The sequence below is a fragment of the Haliaeetus leucocephalus genome, unplaced genomic scaffold (assembly GCF_000737465.1).
Source record: "Haliaeetus leucocephalus isolate CR32 unplaced genomic scaffold, Haliaeetus_leucocephalus-4.0 Scaffold450, whole genome shotgun sequence".
NCBI classification, from domain to species: domain Eukaryota; kingdom Metazoa; phylum Chordata; class Aves; order Accipitriformes; family Accipitridae; genus Haliaeetus; species Haliaeetus leucocephalus.
In genome coordinates, this window is record NW_010972886.1 from 5,722,507 (window position 1) to 5,740,989 (window position 18,483).

At 38.2% G+C, this 18,483-nt stretch overlaps 1 protein-coding gene across 2 annotated transcripts in view; it reads right to left on the reverse strand.

Moving 5' to 3' along the window:
* Nucleotides 1–18,483, reverse strand: part of AKAP7 (A kinase (PRKA) anchor protein 7) — an 89,378-nt gene that overhangs the window by 37,578 nt on the left and 33,317 nt on the right. For both annotated transcript variants that reach the window (XR_774817.1, XM_010574702.1), the window contains one exon: nt 15,103–15,247. Coding sequence is in view for 1 of the 2 variants with exons in the window: in XM_010574702.1 (XP_010573004.1) it covers nt 15,103–15,247 (145 nt within the window). In the remaining variant the exon portion in view is untranslated. The remainder of the gene's footprint in view (nt 1–15,102; nt 15,248–18,483) is intronic.

Consider the following 18,483-nt stretch of genomic DNA (forward strand, 5'->3'; position numbering starts at 1 on the left):
ATTATATCATTTTGAGAAAAATGTTTTCATTCTGAAAAAGAAAATCAAGAATTGGGAGCTTTGACTAAGATGTCTATATTAACCAAGTACAACATAAGTAACTGAGTGGGCATTCCTACATATTTCTTTACGCCAAGGACACAGTGATATTTATAAAGGTCAAAAAAAAAGGGAATGTGATTCTGCATTTGCTGTCAGAACAAGGAGAGGATACAATATCTACTAAGTGAAATAAATTCTTTCTCCTTTCCTCAGTGTATTGAAAAATATTTTTTTACAAAGTGTACTCATGTACAAACAGACTTTAAAAGCAGTAACATGGTTTCCTTTGTTTGCTCTGGATTCTGTTTATGTCCATAAAATTTCTGTGTACTGTACAAACTACAACTGTGTTTCCCTCCTAGAGAAGGAAGAGAGACATTTGTTTTCATCCTTAGCAATGATAAATATGTTCTGGAGATAGGAGAAAGCACTGGTTACACCTTCAGTATCTGCTCTGATTTTTAAATTGCTGGTTTATACTAATTGATAAAATAGGATTTATTAATCTATTTTAATTACAATGTTAAACATGAACTTTTTACTTAAGTACTAATGAAGTTTTTATGTAAGAATGCAAAAGATAGCATAGCTTGAAAAATAAGCTCACATACAAAAGATAACAACATGGAACAATCAAAAAAGATGCTCCTTGAAATGGACATTCATAAACATGACAGTGTATGAGACTCTCCGAACTGTTTCCAAAGAAAATCAACATTTCAATGAATCATGTACTAACAACACATGTGAAAACAAACATCTGGGCTGTACTCAGTCCAAAGCCTATCATGGGGAATCTAATGTGCAACTGATAAGACGCAGCTTTGATATATGTCAAGGTACCATAAGAATCCCATAGTCAAAGGCTGTCCAAACCCACATTTATTCTATGCTTTTCTGGTGTGCTTTTTCTTAACCTCCTCCATGCGAACACCACCCACTTCTGTGGCTAAATTGATTAAAAGGTTTCCAGCAAGAAAAGAGCTGCTTAAAAGGAACATTTTGCATTACCTCACAGTAAAATAAATACCAGGAGTTATGCTATGTAGATGTGCATGCATGTGCATATACACAAACATGCAAACACACACACAGAGACATATATATATGTATATGTATGTATCAACCCTAGACACTGCTAATTTGTCTCTAATGAATACTAAAAACAGACAAGCACCAAACAGAGCATTTAAACAGGAGTGATGTGTCTGCATCTAAAAGCTGAATAAAACCCAATTATTCTACTATTGTCCAGCAGAAGAAGTAGTCATGTTCAGAACTGGCTCAGTTTGAACAGCCCAGGCTCCATCTGCTTAGGATCCAGAAACTAGATGCTCCCTTTGCTAAATCAGCCACAAGATTAAGAGTCCAGTGAGCATTTTAACATTGTGCCTGTGACCTCCATAAGGCTAGACACTCCAGGAAACAATCACAGGATTAGCGTCTGACTTGGGGCAGGGGCGGGGCTCTTTGGCCCTATGAGATCTGAATTCTTTGCTACTCTGGGGAAGCTCCTTGAAGAACACTGGTGCATCATTCAGCTTCCATGCTAAGCTGCCAGTTGTGGCTTTTCCAGCCTTCAGGGGCTTGAATTCCCCCAAGCTGGGGAAAGAAAAAAGCCTTGATATCCAATTTGAGTGGCAATTGTAACCAAACTATGTATGTAATAAGTATTTCCTCTTTAAAATAAAAAAAAGTGAAAGCTGACTTAAGTACCCATGTAACAACAGCAGAGGATACTGGGCCTTGGGTCCCAGTAGGGTGAGATGCCTGACTCAAAACTCAAAGAAAGAAGAGAGGTGCTGACACAGTTCTTTGTTGGGTGTTTCCCCCTGGCTTGTTCAATGTTCCACTCAGTTCAGCCTGCAATTTCTTGACTCTGCCCTGAGATAATGGACTCTGCACAGAATTGGAAAATGGAGGCATCTCATTCTGGGGCCAAATTCCTACAAAAGATATTCACCTAAAACCTTCCTTTGACTTGTAAGTTTTGTTTATACACAAAGACATAAAACAAACCCCTCCTTTAATACAAAACAGCAGAACTTGTTAACATAATACACTTATCAAATGCACTTTTCAGTCAGGTAGGTAACATACATTCAGTCCATGTGTTATATTTCATGGTGCAAAAGACTGTGGACCAGGACTGTGGACCAAAATCTGTTTGGAAAATAGCCCTTAAAAGAGAGTCTGTAGAGAGAATTCTTACTATAATTGCACTAATACCACAAAGTTATTAATATAATTGCACTGATGGACCATTACATTTGAATTAGCACAAATGCAAATTTACGTTGAAAAAATGTATACATGTGACAGAATGCAACCCCTTACAGATTCTTCCATTAAATAAACCAATAGATGAAAGTGTTCAAATAAAAAAGGAATAGTCCCAATAGCTACCACTATAAAAGAAAAACTTATTAAATATATGCAGCTGACTAATTCCATGCATTTGAGCACTGCAACTCATCTAGAGTCTATACAAGAGGGATGCTAAGTAGAAGCTCAAAAATATTCAAATATTCAAAAATATTTTGTACTCGACTGTTGCACTCTACTGTATAACTCTTACCTTTAAATCTACCCTACCATGGAGCAATATTCTCCCAAAATAATGTTCTTTTCCTTAGAATTTCATTATGTAAGCCTCACCACCACTGGCCCTGTACCACTGAAGTCCGAAACTGAGAAAGAAGTGAAGAAAAGGACTGAAAGTGATTGGAGAGTTTAAAATTGAAAGGGCAGATAAACAATCACAAAGAACTCAATTTTTAAAACATCTTAGCCCTTGCTCCTCATAAGAAACCTGAATAATTACAGCATCATGCTGAAAACTGGTAATAAGCCAAAAAAGGCTCCATGATACAGAGAAGCAGTAACAATACAGATGATTATTTATCAGGAAATTATTTACAATAGTTTAAAAATAACTAAGGCATTAGGATTTACACATCTGAATTTCAAATTACGGATTTAGGTTTACTTTGAAATACGTGTTTGTTATGCCTATATAGAAAAAATTGTACTATAATATTTTAAACTCCATTTGGAGAAACAGCATGCCTTCATGTGTTTTGTGTTCTTCAAAATTAAGAAAAGCTATCCCCAAGAATATAAATAACCACTAAGTACATTCAAACCAATCCAGGTAATTATGAAGAAAGATAAACCAGATGTTCTGTATATTTCTGAAAAGAAAAAATATATATGAGAGGCTCTGACTAGGTGACTAGATAACTGCAAGACAATTGGAAGATGTAAATGACTGAGGTAACAGCTCATCTGGATTATGGATGGTAACTGAGATATTTCGAGATTAGCACCTCTACATCTTGGGTAATACATTAGGAAAGGAAATTACAATGTATAGAAAACTGAATTCACTAATAATAAAGATCACAAAGAATTCAACATATGCTTCTAAAAGAGTACATCCTTAAGTAGGTATATTTGCAGTGTAAAATAATGATTGCTTTTACTTGCTTTCATGTGAAAATAACATTTCTAATCTTAAAGACACACTAAGAAGTCTCCTCTTCTCCCAAAGGTTGTATAATATCCTAATCAAGTGCTGTAAATTTTTAACATCCAGTGTGTTCTGTGTTTGCAATACAATAGATAGGAATGGGGAAGGAAAACTATTGGGCTTGCCTGCATTTGCAAGATAAGACATTAACACTGGCTGGGAATTTTAAAGTACTAAGAGCTGTTTCTGAATAATTCCATATGTGAAAGTTCTTATTTTGGAATAAGAGTGCTTTGTTCCTGTTCAGCTTGACCCACTTTCCAAGTGTATTTAATTAGGAACAGTTTTATGTGTAAGAAAGCCTTTTGTTTGTTCTCTTGATTAAAGCAATAAAGTTGAGTATCTAGGGTTTCTGATTCAAAACAACTTAAACATTTAAAAAAAATAAACAAGCTACAGAAACAGTGCCTAGGTGTTAAAATGCAATTGTGGCATATTCACTGTTTTCCTAAATAGTGATTTCAAAGGTAAAAGGTTTTTTAAACAGTCGTCAGTCAGCAATTACTTTCTGCTGTAATCTGTAGGCTGTGGATGGTTAGTCAAAATTCTTTAAGACAAATCTGCTCTTTGCAAAACATGAAGTTACAGCAGAGGTTTTTAAAACTATATGCCAAAAGGTCAACTGTAGTGTCTCAGGACTTCAGAAATCAAGTTATTTACCTAAAGTAAAACCATGCAGTCTAGAGAGGACAAGAGGAGCTCGCTCTTCCCCTACTCACAGCTGACCCAAATCCAGGCGAACAGAATCTGTGGCACCAACTCAAGCTGTCATGCTCAGCACTGTGCCAATCATACACACCCAGATACCTGCTCAGAATGCAAGCTGTGTGCATCCATCCTGACTCAGAAAATACAGTGCAGACATGTTTAGAAATTTAAAAAATTGGAAGCCTAACTTCAGGTGTCTATAAGTATGTCTAATAAGTAAGAGTATGTATGTATGTTTGACCTAGGCCTGGTACCACAGCTTTGGCCACATAAGTCTCCTGACCTACTGACGCTTGTGTAGAAATTAGTACATAGCTAAACACCATAGCATCAGCCTGCAGACGGCAGCCAACACTTGAGAAGCAGGAAGAACAGCTTCTTTAAGCACTGTCATCTCCAACTGATCCCAAGTGCTCCTTGTCTGTTCCACAGCACAAGCACGCGGGGTAGCTTAAACCACTAAAGTAATATCAGTTTATGTCATGAGTGGTTAACACATTTAATCTTGCAATGGAACACAGGAATGTTCACATAGCATGAAAAGCAGTGTAAAAAAGTTGTATCTTATGTATTGCTCAGACATTTATTATTGGCTGTAAATGGCAAGGTTTGGCACTCTTCTGCCTACAGTGGTTCTATTCTAACCCAAGTCCCCTGGTAAATCTTCAAGCTGTGGGGCAGGGGGATTAAGCCCAATGCTGGACTGTCCCCCAGCTGGATGGCTGACAAATAAGGGCCCACAGGCAGACTCTGACATACTTCACTGAGAAGAAATGGAAACTCTTCACCTATGTAATAAAGCAACATGTTTATGAATTGTATGTTGCACCCTCCCAGAAAGTTCTCTAAACTGCATGAGTGACACCCTCCAACCGTTCGTACCCAACAGATCTGTGTAACTGTCCTATAAACAGAAGGAGGGTGGTTCAGATTTCTCTCCTGTCATTAAATCTTAATTCAGATCTTAAATGTTTGATCATCATTTGAAAAATAGAAGATCGCATACTATGTATTCAGCAGGTACTGTGATGGCCCTTTCTGATGTGCTTAAGAACAGATTAAAACTTCAAGTAAATTGGCAGGCTACTGTTAAGACAATGATGTCATGTTTTAGCTTGTGGTTGATGTAATCTCGCTCTTAAGTTCTATGGCTTCCATGAGAAGCAGCACATTGCTGCTTTCTAGGAAACAAGAAATGACACTATATGCCACATTAACAATGCCTCTTTAAAATCTGTCACATTTTGTCTTGAAATTATTTCCACTGAAAAGAAACCACTTCTACAAATACCAGGAGCCTCAAGAAAATTTATATCCAGTCTAGAAGAAAATTAAATTATCACCTGTATCTATTCATTGCTGAGTACTGTTCTGAAAGAGAAATGTAAGTTGTGGTATTAAGCAAAACAAGCCCTTTTCCTCAGCAACTACATTTTTATGTCAGTGTTTGTATTATCCCTGAAGTACAGATATCTATTAGTCTGTAACTATGTCTTATTTCAGAATACCTCACAGGGATTATGTAGGAAGCATAGCAGACTCTCTCTGTGTAACCATGCAGCACACTGGGTAAGCTCTTCAGATCCACACTAACCATCAACAGCTGAAAAATGGTGACATTTGAACAATGGAAAACTGGTTTTACTTTCACTCCATGTCCTTCAAAGTACTGAAAAACACTCCTCACAGGAACTGCAACCTTCCATTTGATGTTAAGACTATACAATAAATACATATCAACAAAAGCAACATCCTAGCTAGGAAAATTTTAAGAATAAAAACTAATTATCTTTCACTGATCTACTCAATGACAGAATATTACATATTTAATTTGTTCCTCACCTCCTAGGTGGTCTGTTTACTTTTTGCAATTAACATATCTTGAAATTAATGTTTTCATATTTTCAATTATTTTTAATATATTAAAATTAGGAATAAATTAGTTGTTTGGACACCAAAGTCTGCTTGAGGAAAAATGTCTTTAAAGCAGAAATACTTAAGATACAAAAAACCTGCTGCATATTATTAAATTGTGTTTTATAGCTTACTATGTTATGTTGTAAAAAATCAATTCTGTCTTTTTTATATACTCAACTAAATTTTCAGTCATGAATCACATTCTTACTGATGTCAAATATGCTTTTGTGCTTTCCTGTTGGATTTACTTCATCAGTTTTATCCCATTGTCTGCACATATTTTTGGAAGTCATTTATGGAAAATCTTATTTTTGCTTATTTTCAGCTACTGATAACAGCTCTCCACGAAAACACATCACTACTTCAAACACCATTTTGTTGAAAAATAAAAGGACAATAGCCTTTTGAATAGAATTACATTATGGTATGAAAATTGCAAAAATTATCCTGTACAATAAAGCAAATAATACATACCTCATAATCACAGAATCACGAATCACAGAATCACACAAGGTGATGAGAAGGTTTTACTTACTTTCAGTATTAGGAGATGAATGATTGAATTCTAAACACCATGTTGCTGTCCTTAAAGCTCCCCGTCACTTTCTAATGAAAAGTTTTTTACACATTTCCCAATATTAAAGCTCAAAGTCAGGGATGTTAGAATTTGCCCTCAAAACAATGAAATATTATTCTGAAATGAAAATTTCCACTTTCGAACTATATTTACATTGGTTATTTCCCTCTCAGTCAGCTTGTTCTCCTCCTTATCCACACACAGAATGTATCGATATAGATTTTCAGCTATAACTGGTACTACAAAATTAATGTAAAAATGCTATCTCATTATGAAGAATGCTGTACTAATGGTCAATGTTTCAACAGTAGAAGAATACCAAATACAGAAGAAACTGCCCAATGTAGTGATATGCGATGAGTTATGCTGCTAGAACTAAAGAGAACATCCCATCAAGTTCTAATGTAAGACTAGTGAAAAAGAATCAATAGGGGACCACTCTGTTCTTGGTAGTGAATGGAAAATATTTGATGTGTGTAAGAAACCACTGGATCATCACTTTCTAGTCACTGTCCATAAAGAGCTTGGCTTCTAGGTTAATAACTAAAATGTGTTTCTCTGCCATGCTTAAAAGAATCATTTTTATAAGTCAATATTCTACCACACGACTCTGCTAAGAAATAGTGCTTCAGGGAAAGACTTTGCTGATTAGCACACAATACCTGTTGCTTTTTATGTAGGCAAAGAGTTATTAAGCATACTGCATGCATAAAATTGCAGCAGCTGTGGATAAACTCAACACAAACAGTGAATTAATTACTAATTTCGAATGTTAAGAAATAGCTCCTGGGAAGCTGCCCAAGACATTTTTATCCAAAAGCAGTATGACTGCCACATTATTAATTAAAATTTGGGAAGAGTGCCACAGATATGCAAGAAACTCAAGAGCAGTAACTCACAACCTAATAGAGTGGAGAAAATAGAGTCTAGCTTACAAATAGTCTATCAAGGAAATTAAAATAAGAAATGAAACAGACCTAGAGGTATTTTGAAATTATAGGAAAAGAAGAAAGAAAGACAGATAACAGATAAAATCAAAGAATGATTCATTATTTTAGAAGAAGTGATTCACTGTCATGCAAGTAAGAAGGAGTTGTAAAAGAAACCGACACACGGTATGTTTAATTTTGCAGGATGTAGAATCTGGACAATTAAAACAGCATTTACTTGGTTACCATTGCTGTTTCCAATGTGAGAAAATGTTTAATTGCTGTATGAATAAAATCAATCACATTTAGGTCAAACCATCTGTGGACAGAGAAGCAGGAGAGTATCTAAAGGAGACAAGTGCTAGTCTTTCTCTTCATTTAAGCCAGTGTCACTTTAAAAACATTTCAGACAAACTGGCCAAACTCCATATTTCAGATTGTATTTGAGCCCTCTTCTTCCCTGATGATGAAGGTGTAATATTGCTGTATTTTTTGCTTGACACTGTAAGTGCATTTTTTAAAAAGAGCAAACCAAGGGATGTTGACCATCTATCCAACTATCAATTGGTTTCCAATTTTACTTTCAGTCTTCTATTTCTTCTCAGTATTATTTTGAGTTCATAGAGTGATGCTATCGTATCTAGTTTCTATTTCAGATACAGATGACTCCATTCCTCTGTTCTTCTTTCTTCTGTAATTCTTTCTTCTTTGTGGGTATCCCCCAAACCTGTTGCTGACAAACTTATCTTCAGTCTTACACAACATACCACCAGGAGCACCTTGTTCTTTGTTTGAGACATGGGTGTTGAGTAGCTGCCTGGCTAACATTGTAAAATGTAATGTGGAAGCATAAACTGCAGCACTAAATCCTAACTCAAGGTTATTAAAGTTTAAGTAACTAAAAAGTTACTTAAATGATTCAAATAATTTAAGCCTAACAGCAGCAATCTACAAGAATCAATTGTTTGTAACGTGTTCCGTTCATAAAGTTATTGATCTCCCTCAGAAATGTGAAGCTTGCAAATATAATGCATTTGTCATTAAGCTGAAACTTTTTATCTTTATATATATATATATAAAAAATTAGCAAGCAAGCTAATTAACAAATATTAACAACTGTTCAAGTAGTGTATCTTAGACTCACATCTTGCCTATCTTAGACACCTCTTAGATCTTGCCTGTCTTACACACACATTTTAGGACAGGATGAACACCTTTAAGTGTCTCCCGTTTCAGAGAGACTGGAGAAGGTACCTTCATGACAAGGTCAGACTGGACACCGAACCTGTACACAGTTCCACTGAAATGTAAATTGACCCACTAATGTTCTGCTACTTAAAAAGACATCTGTTTGAGGTATTATTTGAGCAGCAAGGAGCATTACCTTTTATCATATTATTATACTTCTCTCCAGATAAAATAGATGTTTGTAGTCTGATATTTCAATTTCCATATTGCTACTGCTAGATTGCAGGGGAACTGTAATGGAACTTTAACCTCCAACTTGGCATGTATTCCAGACATATGAGTTCTGGCTGTGCAAAAAGTAAGAGTAACCTGCTGGGTGGTTTCCACCAAGGAACAGACTTTTTGAAGTTTTTCTACCTCAGAGATAGCACATGGAAGTCTGATATATAAACTTCTTACTAGACACTCAGGAGAATCTTTTTTTTTTTTTATTCAGTTTACAGGCTGAATACAGCTTGGCATGTGATAACTTTCTTTAATGTATATATAATATCATTTTAAATTATATTACTATAAACAAATTCTCCTTGAAACAAGTCTACAAAAATCTTTATGAATGGATCCTAAAAATATTTAGGTGAAATACTTAATGCTAAAGGCATATTTAACATAAGAAGATTTACATAATGCTCCCTTTGATGTTCAGAGGGTCTACTGAATATCTGCACCGTGATATAAAGAATTGACCAATCATTCAGGTGAAGGTGTATATATTGAGAAGCTCAACTCATTCCAGCATTCTCTGGTCTTCTGTGGGATTTGAGGTGACATGCAACAGCCGCCATGAGGTGGGTGGTCTGAAGAAGGACAATTTGTTGGTTTGCTGTTTTGTTTGCTTTAAAGAATAAACTGGACTCTACTTTGAGAATGAAGCTTCAACATTATTGTCACTGTCACGTCAAATATTAACTCCTGAATACATACCCTGTGGGGCTAGTATGCAGATGCAGAGAAATCTTCTGGTGCAGATGTCTGTAGGATCTGCTGAAGACAGTGGATGCTGCTCTGTAACATACTGTCAAAGCCTGTTTACCTGCTGTGCATATTGCTGCACCTCAGCAGGTGTTTTGCCTCTGCCTTTATTCATATTGATCTTTTATGCTTCTCATATTTTTAAACATGCTTTTAAAATGTGCAGCTACCAAGTTGCTATGTGTTGTGGCACTTATTAGCCATGGTAATATGCAATTCTTTGTTGTGTATGGATTTCTGTTTCTAACATTAGTTCTGATCCTTTTTTAGATCTTTTCATCTTATTAGATGCATAACACTCCAGTCTGGCCCAAACTCTAGGTAACAAAAAGTAAATACTGTTTTTGTATTTTCTGTGCACTTCAAGGAAAGAAGATAACTGCTTGAATACACATACACATAGAAAGAACTACAGCTGGATACAGTGTTTTGTCTGTATTAAGTAATTTTCAAATTTCACTGTTTCTGATGTATTAGTAGAACTGCATTAACTCCCTCCTGTGTTTATTGTGATGTCCTAGCTACCTATAGTTACTAAAAACCCTATTGAAATCACATTTTAAAACATTTTAAAATGAGTTTTTCAAAATTCATTAAAACACAGTTTCTTCTTCTCTGAAACTAAAAAATAAGTTATTTAAACTCTGTTCCAATATAGCTGTTTTCCTTCTCCTATTGGCTTTAGATAAATATATATTAACATGTACAAACCCAGAAAATTAAATGCATGTATTTGGCCAAGATGCATCTGTGTCCACATAGGACTGAGAAAAGTGGGCATAATAATACTACACTTTCTTAATGTGGTATCAGTGAAGAACATCCATTCAAATACTATGGATAGAGAAAGCCAGATGTAGCACTCATGTAAAAATAATTCAGAAGAGAATTCTGTTCGGACTGTGAAAATGACACTTCTCATAAATTCTTTAGGCATTGTCATACCAGGATTGAGTTGAAGCCAAACAGGCATTGATTCTTGCTTTGAATACCAGTTGATTGACTGCTGTTGTAAACCATTTAATGGGACTCATATTCAAAAGACAGCTGAAAGAATAACTGTCTCATTTTAGCATTCTGAGATGTCAGTAACATAGCAAGTTCAAGAAGAGAGATTTAAACAAATAATTTGAAAAAACATTGCAATATCTACCAAATATACTACTAAACAGCTTTCATTTGTAATGAGTTATTTACCAAATTCCTTAATCAGATACATATTCCAAAATATTCTGAAGTGTATTTGTGAAAAGCGGAGCCTCAATTTTACCTAAATGAAAAATTTCATAGCATGTTAAATAATCTTGTAATTTCTCTTTAAGCATTTGGATGCACATAAATAATATTTGAATGTACATACATGTACAGAAGACATTAGATATATAATTATATACACAGATGTAAACATAACTATGAGACATGCATAATACAAGGCAGTAAGTATAATATATTTAGATAGATAAATAGATAGATATGTATAAATACATCTCACTCTGATTTTGACTGCTCTGAATTTTGCAATAGTGCTGTCACTAATTTAAACAGACATTCTACACTTCCTTTGCTCTGTACTGCCTTTGATTTGTTTTGTAACAGCCTACCTAAGCTAAATAAAGGTGGCCCTAAGAGCAAACAAAAACATTAACAGCAAATGGCATTTGTGAAGTGCCTGACATGTTTAAAGTATGGCGTAAGTATTTGTTATGTGTTTGTGTGGCGCAGGTTTTTTTGGTGGCGGGGGAGGGGCCGCAGGGACAGCTCCTGTGAGAAGCTTCTAGAAGCTCCCCCGGCTCCAAGTCGGACCCGCCTCTGGCCCAGGCCGACCCAGTCGGCAACAGTGGGATAGCACCTCTGGGAGAACAGGTTTAAGAAGGGGAACCCACAGTGAGTGGGGGGATTGGAATGTGAGAAGAACCCCTCTGCGGATACCGAGGCCAGTGAGGAAGGAGGGGGAGGAGGGGCGCCTGAGGAGGTGGATGTCCCTGCAGCCCGCGGTCAGACGGCAGGCTGTGTCCCTGCAGCCCGTGGAGGTCCACGGTGGAGCGGAGGCCCCCCAAGATGGCCGTGACTCCATGGGAAAGCCCACGCTGGAGCAGCTGGTGACTGAAGATCGGCCCGCGGAAAGGACCCATGCCAGGGAAGTTTGGGAAGAACTGAAGCCCACGGAAAGGACTCACGCCAGGGAAGTTTGTGAGGAACTGCAGCCCGCGGAGAGGACTCACATTGGAGAAGTTCGTGAAGGACTGTCTCCCGTGGGAGGTACCCCATGGTGGAGCAGGGGACAAGTGAGGAGTCCTCCCCCTGAGGAGGCAGGAGCAGCAGAGACAAGGTGTGGCGAGCTGACCCCAACCTCCATTCCCCATCCCTCTGTGCCGCTGGGGGGAGGAGGTGGAGAGAACCGGGAGTGGAGTTGAGCCGGGAAGGAGGGAGGGGTGGGGGGAAGGCGTTTTAAGATTTGGGGTTTACTTCTCATTATCCTTGTTTTGATTTGATTTGTAGTAAATTAAATTGATTTTGTTTCTTCCCCGAGTTGAGTCTTTTTGTGCCTGTGACCATAAGTGGTGAGTGATCCCTCCCTGGCCTTGTCTCGACCCACAGGCGTTTCTTTATATTTTCTCCTCATTCCACCGTGGCCGGGGGTGGGGGAGTGAGGGAGCCGCTGCGTGGTGCTTTGTTACCGGCTGGGCTTAAACCACAACAGTATTTAATCATAAGTCCTCAAAACAGTCCTCCAGACCAGTGAGCACTTCCACCAGCAGTGCTGCAGCACAGGGAAACAAGTTACCACAAGGCAGAAACCAGGTTGGCACCAAAGCCATACCCAGAGTCCTGGAACCAGCACTAACTTTTAATAGTGCTGTTTATGTAAAGCTAGGCCAAACAACAGAAACTTAGAAGTAGTACTAACTGTTCATGAACACCCTTTGTCTCCAACACAGTGTTAGTTTTATAGCATTAAGAATGAAACAATCCAGCTTGAAAAGTGGCTGAAAACCAGCAGATGAGGCACCAGGTATAACCTGCCTATTAACCAGGTATAGTTTTTATGATTATAAAAAAACCAATATGTGCTTAGGAAAAATGAAGTATAATGCATTATTCACATGTATTTCTGTCAATGATAAGCCTTTGAAAGATGGATCTTTCCATCAAAATTAGGTCAACTGGAAGAGGTGCCTGGATAAGAAGTTTTCCTTTTATTTTATGCTCATCGTACCTTTAAAGGTTTTGCAGAATCTGGGGATGGACACGGTACCTTCATAAAGTCTTCAAATTCTTGAGATTTCTTAGTCCTTAACACTGTATCTTCATAACAAACAGAAGTTTTCATCTTTTTGAGATTCCTTATTACTTAAGGATGAAGACAGGGCTTTCCTTTAAAACTGTCCACACAAGAAAAGATTCCAGTGAAGATGTTTCTATTCAGCTAGTTGGGATGGCAACGGTCTTGGAAGATTTCCCTGATGTTGCATGTTTTGTTCTTTCTTTCTGAGGATATGATCATTCCTTGGTCATGAACATTTTCATTACTCAGGCTAGTATGTTTTGGAGTGGGAAACGTTAGATCCACTGAATAATTTGTTTGATGGAATGATTTCTGGTCAATTTTTTTTTTTCATTTTTCTGTGTATTACCAGAAATCTCGAAAATGTTGCAAGGTATATGAGAACAAATTTATCATAGTCTTCAAGTAAACATTATATTGCTGAGGCTCCTTGTAAAAGATTTTTCACATTTCTTTCCTGTTATTAGAGGATCCATACAAGAACAGATACTCTCTTTTCCTTAAGTAGATCAAAGTTAAGACTTTGCTTTATTAAGATTTATTAAGACTGTCCATATTCTTGCTGAGATGGAGCTATTGCTCGTTGACAACATGCCAAATAGAGATTTGCTCTATTTCTAAATTTCTATTTCTAAAGAAAAAAGACAAAGTTAAGTCTTCAGTGAACTTTTAGTATGAATTTCAGTATCCTATGCCTTCTAACATCACTACATTCAACCTTTGACATGACTGCAACAAAGAAAAAAATAATCCCAAAAACATAAAAACCAAGCTGTACCAGTCCAAAGAAGAAAAAATATAACCTGACCTCCAAAGACCATGACCTGTTCCCTGCTATAAACCTGCCTTTTGAGACTCACCTCTAACATGACATATATAAAAAAATCAGCCTAATTAGGAGAGGTGAAAAAAGCAATTAATATAAAAAATTTTGCATTTTGCTGTATTACTACTTGACCATCTTCCCATGTCATCTGATTTCTTAGAGATCTGCAGGTGCAGGAATGGTATTTTTAAAGATATTCCCAACACATCACACAATAAATTCCTAAATTTAAAGGGATGACTGCATTTAAGAAAAAATCCTCAACGTTCTCCAGTTATTCCACTTAGAGTGTTTTAACTCATGTTCTTAATATAACTAATAGCAGTCCTAAGATCCATTATCAGCTACTGGGAACTAAGCACCACAGAGAGTTTTATTGTACAAGCCATTATCCCATAGTCTCTCAGTCCATAGACCTTCCATGTATACCATCTGAAGTTCCAGCTATACAGGACGTGTGGCAGAAATGAGAAGACAAGCCTAGACTATTAATCATAGGGATGTGAAGCTTCTGTTCAGATAAAGCAGGAGGACACAGCTGTGATTTCTAACGTTGTAATGATCTAGGCAAGGTGTCTGTACAATGTTTGAAGTCTTGATGGTATTCTGAACAGTTATTATGAAATCTGTTGTACCACTGAAATGCTCTCTGTATATGAATATAGTCCAAGTAAGGTCACATCTCTGCCAAACCACAGACGTTTCACTGAGCTTTAATCATCTATTATTACCACATCTAATCTAACTTAGTCACACAGGCTGTCTCTATAGTCAACAGAGAGATGAGCAGCTCTGGAGAGTGATACATCTCACTTATCTTAAACAGTCATTTCAGGATGAGAAATGGAACTGGATTCTGGGGATGGACAGTTGAACACAAACTTTAGCTGTCAGCAAGAAGCACTGCACAGTGTTCCTGGAGAGTCAGGGTTGAAGGACAGACTTCTGTCAGACTCCATGGATATTATTAGAAGAACTGCCTAATATATGCTCCAGAAAAAAAATGGCTTTTCAGGCATATAACTTATAGACACAATTGATATAAGAGGAAAATGATGTACTTACCAAAAACAATAGAGGACTCACAGTAGTAGTAACCATTTGGTTGCTTTTTTTTCAACATGGAGCAAAGATCTAGGCGGTGCAGGATTTCAACTCCAAAATAATGGCTTTTAAAATCTTCGTACAAGCTTGAGTCAATTTTTTTCACCTTTAAACAGCAACATAATATTCAATTAGCCATTCTACTAGAAGACTGAATTTTCATATTTAATTTCTGTAGTTTTCATTTTAACCAGAGGTATAGTTAGGATGGAAAACTACTTCAAGATGCAAAAAGAATACTGAAACAATAATGTGCCAAATCTTCTGTTTTAGTTAAGCACTGTCTGCTGCAGAACTTAAACAAGGAAATAAAGGTGTCATTACTTCTCCTTTCTACCCCTTCCTCTTCAGTCCTGTAGGAAACAGTTCGACATACACAATGCTACAACTGCTCTAACTTCCAATGGTTTGCAACAGTCTTCATGGAACATGCAACTGGAAATTATTCTTGCTGTCATCACTGAGCATGCTACTACAAGGAAGAATCTCAAATGTTTGTCCAGGGCAGTTTTCTGGGTCTTTAAAATCACCAAACAGGAAAATGTGGTTGTATTTAACTAGCACTAGACTTTTTATCCCAGTAAATCTAAAAACTTACAGTGATTTATAGTATCAGTATCATTATGTAGTTTTGCATATATGAAGTGGAACATAATAAATATTCTATTAGGCTGTTTTCAGAAAACCTCATTTCAGTAGTTATTTTAAGAGTTTAGGGCTCCTCGTTCCATCATATTTTCAATAAAAATAGATGATCTCTGTAGAAATTCAGTATTTTCTCCTTCAATCTACCTCACAATAATGCTGTTTGCTTTTTAAAAATTGTTGCTATATGCTAAGGGATATTACGAGCAACTGCTGCCTCCAGCAGCTCCAGCCCAGGGCTCCCTACTGCCTGGATGCTGGAGTCCAGCCCCATGCCCCAGGGAACCAGGGTCTCTTATGGATGTACCTGCTGCTTTCATGTCCCAGAGACATGTATATCATGCTCAGGGGACATGGAGACAGCTGGCTACACAGGCTGCCACAGACAAGGTGCTGCCTTCAACAGCACCCACATACATGGCTCACATGAGACAGAAGTGTGGACAGCTCCCAGCAGAGACAGAAGGTCACTGGTGCAGGCACACATATGACTCTCTCCAGGTTCACAAGCATGTGCACGTTTGTGCATCTCCCAAGCACTGTCACAGCTCCTCTGTCCGCCTGGCACCCCTGCCCAGATCCCAGGCCTCCTTACCCACCCCACAGGTCCCCTACTTGCCGGCTGGTCTAGCTCAAGGTTTGGTAGTGAACACCCGCACCTCTCACACAAACACTGTTTGGGGAAGATATAGACATCTGCCCCCAGCAGTCAGCACCCAGCACACTGGCGTGGTCAGACAAGAGCACCCACCAGCCCCATTTTACACGACTGACCCCTTTTACACCCCATTCTGTCCAGTCCTCCTTCGTTCCTCTCCATCCCCTTCCCCTGCACATCCCCCATCCGTTTGCACAGTCCCACCAACACCCTGGACCCTCAGCTTTACATCCCCAAAAGCTGCAAAGTTCCGGTTTGCCTGCAGTTTCTTGACAGGCCATCAATTAATGTGACTGACAAGGTTTGTTTCTTGATTTTGTGTACTATGTTTGATAGGTTTGTGTCTCTGTGTATTTTGTTTACAGCTTCTCCCTTTCCCTTACTCTTCCATTTGACAAAGTCCTCAACCAGACAATCCTATTGAAATAAACATCCCCACACTCGACATGCCCTTATCAGTCCCTGTGGCTGACCAGCTTTGGCTCTTGTTACTGCCTCCCTTATCATACACTGGTCAAGTTTGTGTCTCTGTATGTGTTGTTTAGAGCCTCCTCCTTTCGTTACTATACCCTTCTGCACTGAAAGGGTCCTTCACCAGACACCCTAAAGGAGACAGATGCTGTCTCCTTCCTCGCACCCTGACACTATATCCGTTCATGTGAGCATGACGCTCACGCATTTCTTGTGGTGCTTCATTCACAATTACTCATATGCAAGATGGGCTCTCTCTAATTTAGAGACTTTTGGCCGTCTTTAGTAAATTAGACTTTTGGTCCCCTAAAGTCTAATTTCGAGAAGGTCAGAAATTTCCTTAATCTCTGAAATAATGACATCTAGTGGTGGATGTTTTTCATTTTGTGTACAGTCTTCTTGGAAGTCTAAATTTATTCCAGCCTCACTGTCATTATTCAAAATTTGATATTCTATGGCTAGTTTAGTCTTACATACTAAGGTTATTTTGAAATTAAATCATTATTCTTTGCTTTTTGGCTGACAGTTCTTTGAAATACATTTAGACATCAATCAGTAATAAAAAAAGACCTTTTCAGCCAGGAGAACACTTGTCAATAATGTGAAGCCTTGAGTACTTGTGGAACAAAATGAAGAAAAGATCAAAATCACTACTTCACGCTCCAATAAAAAAATACCATTTACAAGAGGTTGGGATGTTGCTTATCAAAAACAGATTGGTAAGGTGTGAATCAAATGTTGAATGCTCAGGAATTGAGTTATGCTTGTGATGCACTACTGAAAGATATTTGGAAAAGCAGCCAAGGAAAAACTGTATGATATTTTTAGTAACTTGGAGCAATTTCTGGAGCAGTCTGCAATGGTTGCAATGAGATGTGAAAGGATGAAACAACGCAGGTGCATGGGAAGGTCATGGTTCATTTCTTAATTGAAAGGATCTGGAGCAGTGGAGATGAAAGAGAGGAGTTGTTCCCACATGGGAAAGTTATTGATGCTGATTATAGAGATACGCTATAATTGCGGGAGGGTGAGAATCAGAGTACTTGAGGCCATTTTGAAGCATTTGGTGCTGGAAGGGGAGGAGGAAGACACGTGCTTCTTGAGGAAGCACTGTAAAGGATGCCTGTAAAGGAACATGCTTGTGTAAGTGAGCTGGGAGAGGTGTTGCACGTGGAGCTTTTGCAAGACCAGCAGGACACCAAGGAGACAGCATCCAGCAGCCCTGTCATGTCTGTGCCTCCTCTGTATGCAGGCAGGGAAGGTGCGACCTGCTGTCCCCAGCCTGCAGTTAAACCCTCCAGCTGCATGGAGTCCCCATGGCTGTCAGCAGGCAGCCGGGGAGCGTTTGCCCCTTTGTGGGACCCTGGGGATGAAAGCTCAGGGGGTGGCAGGCCTTAACACGGCTGCAAAGCGAGGTGCCCAATGCCCCTGGCAAGCAGCTTCACTTTCCATGTACCAGACCCAAAGCCAAAATGCCCATCTCCCAGCACCACATGTCCAGCTCTCTAAAGGTGAGGGCTGCATATCTAGATTCATTTACAGCTGCTTGAAGTAGCTCATTAAGTGAG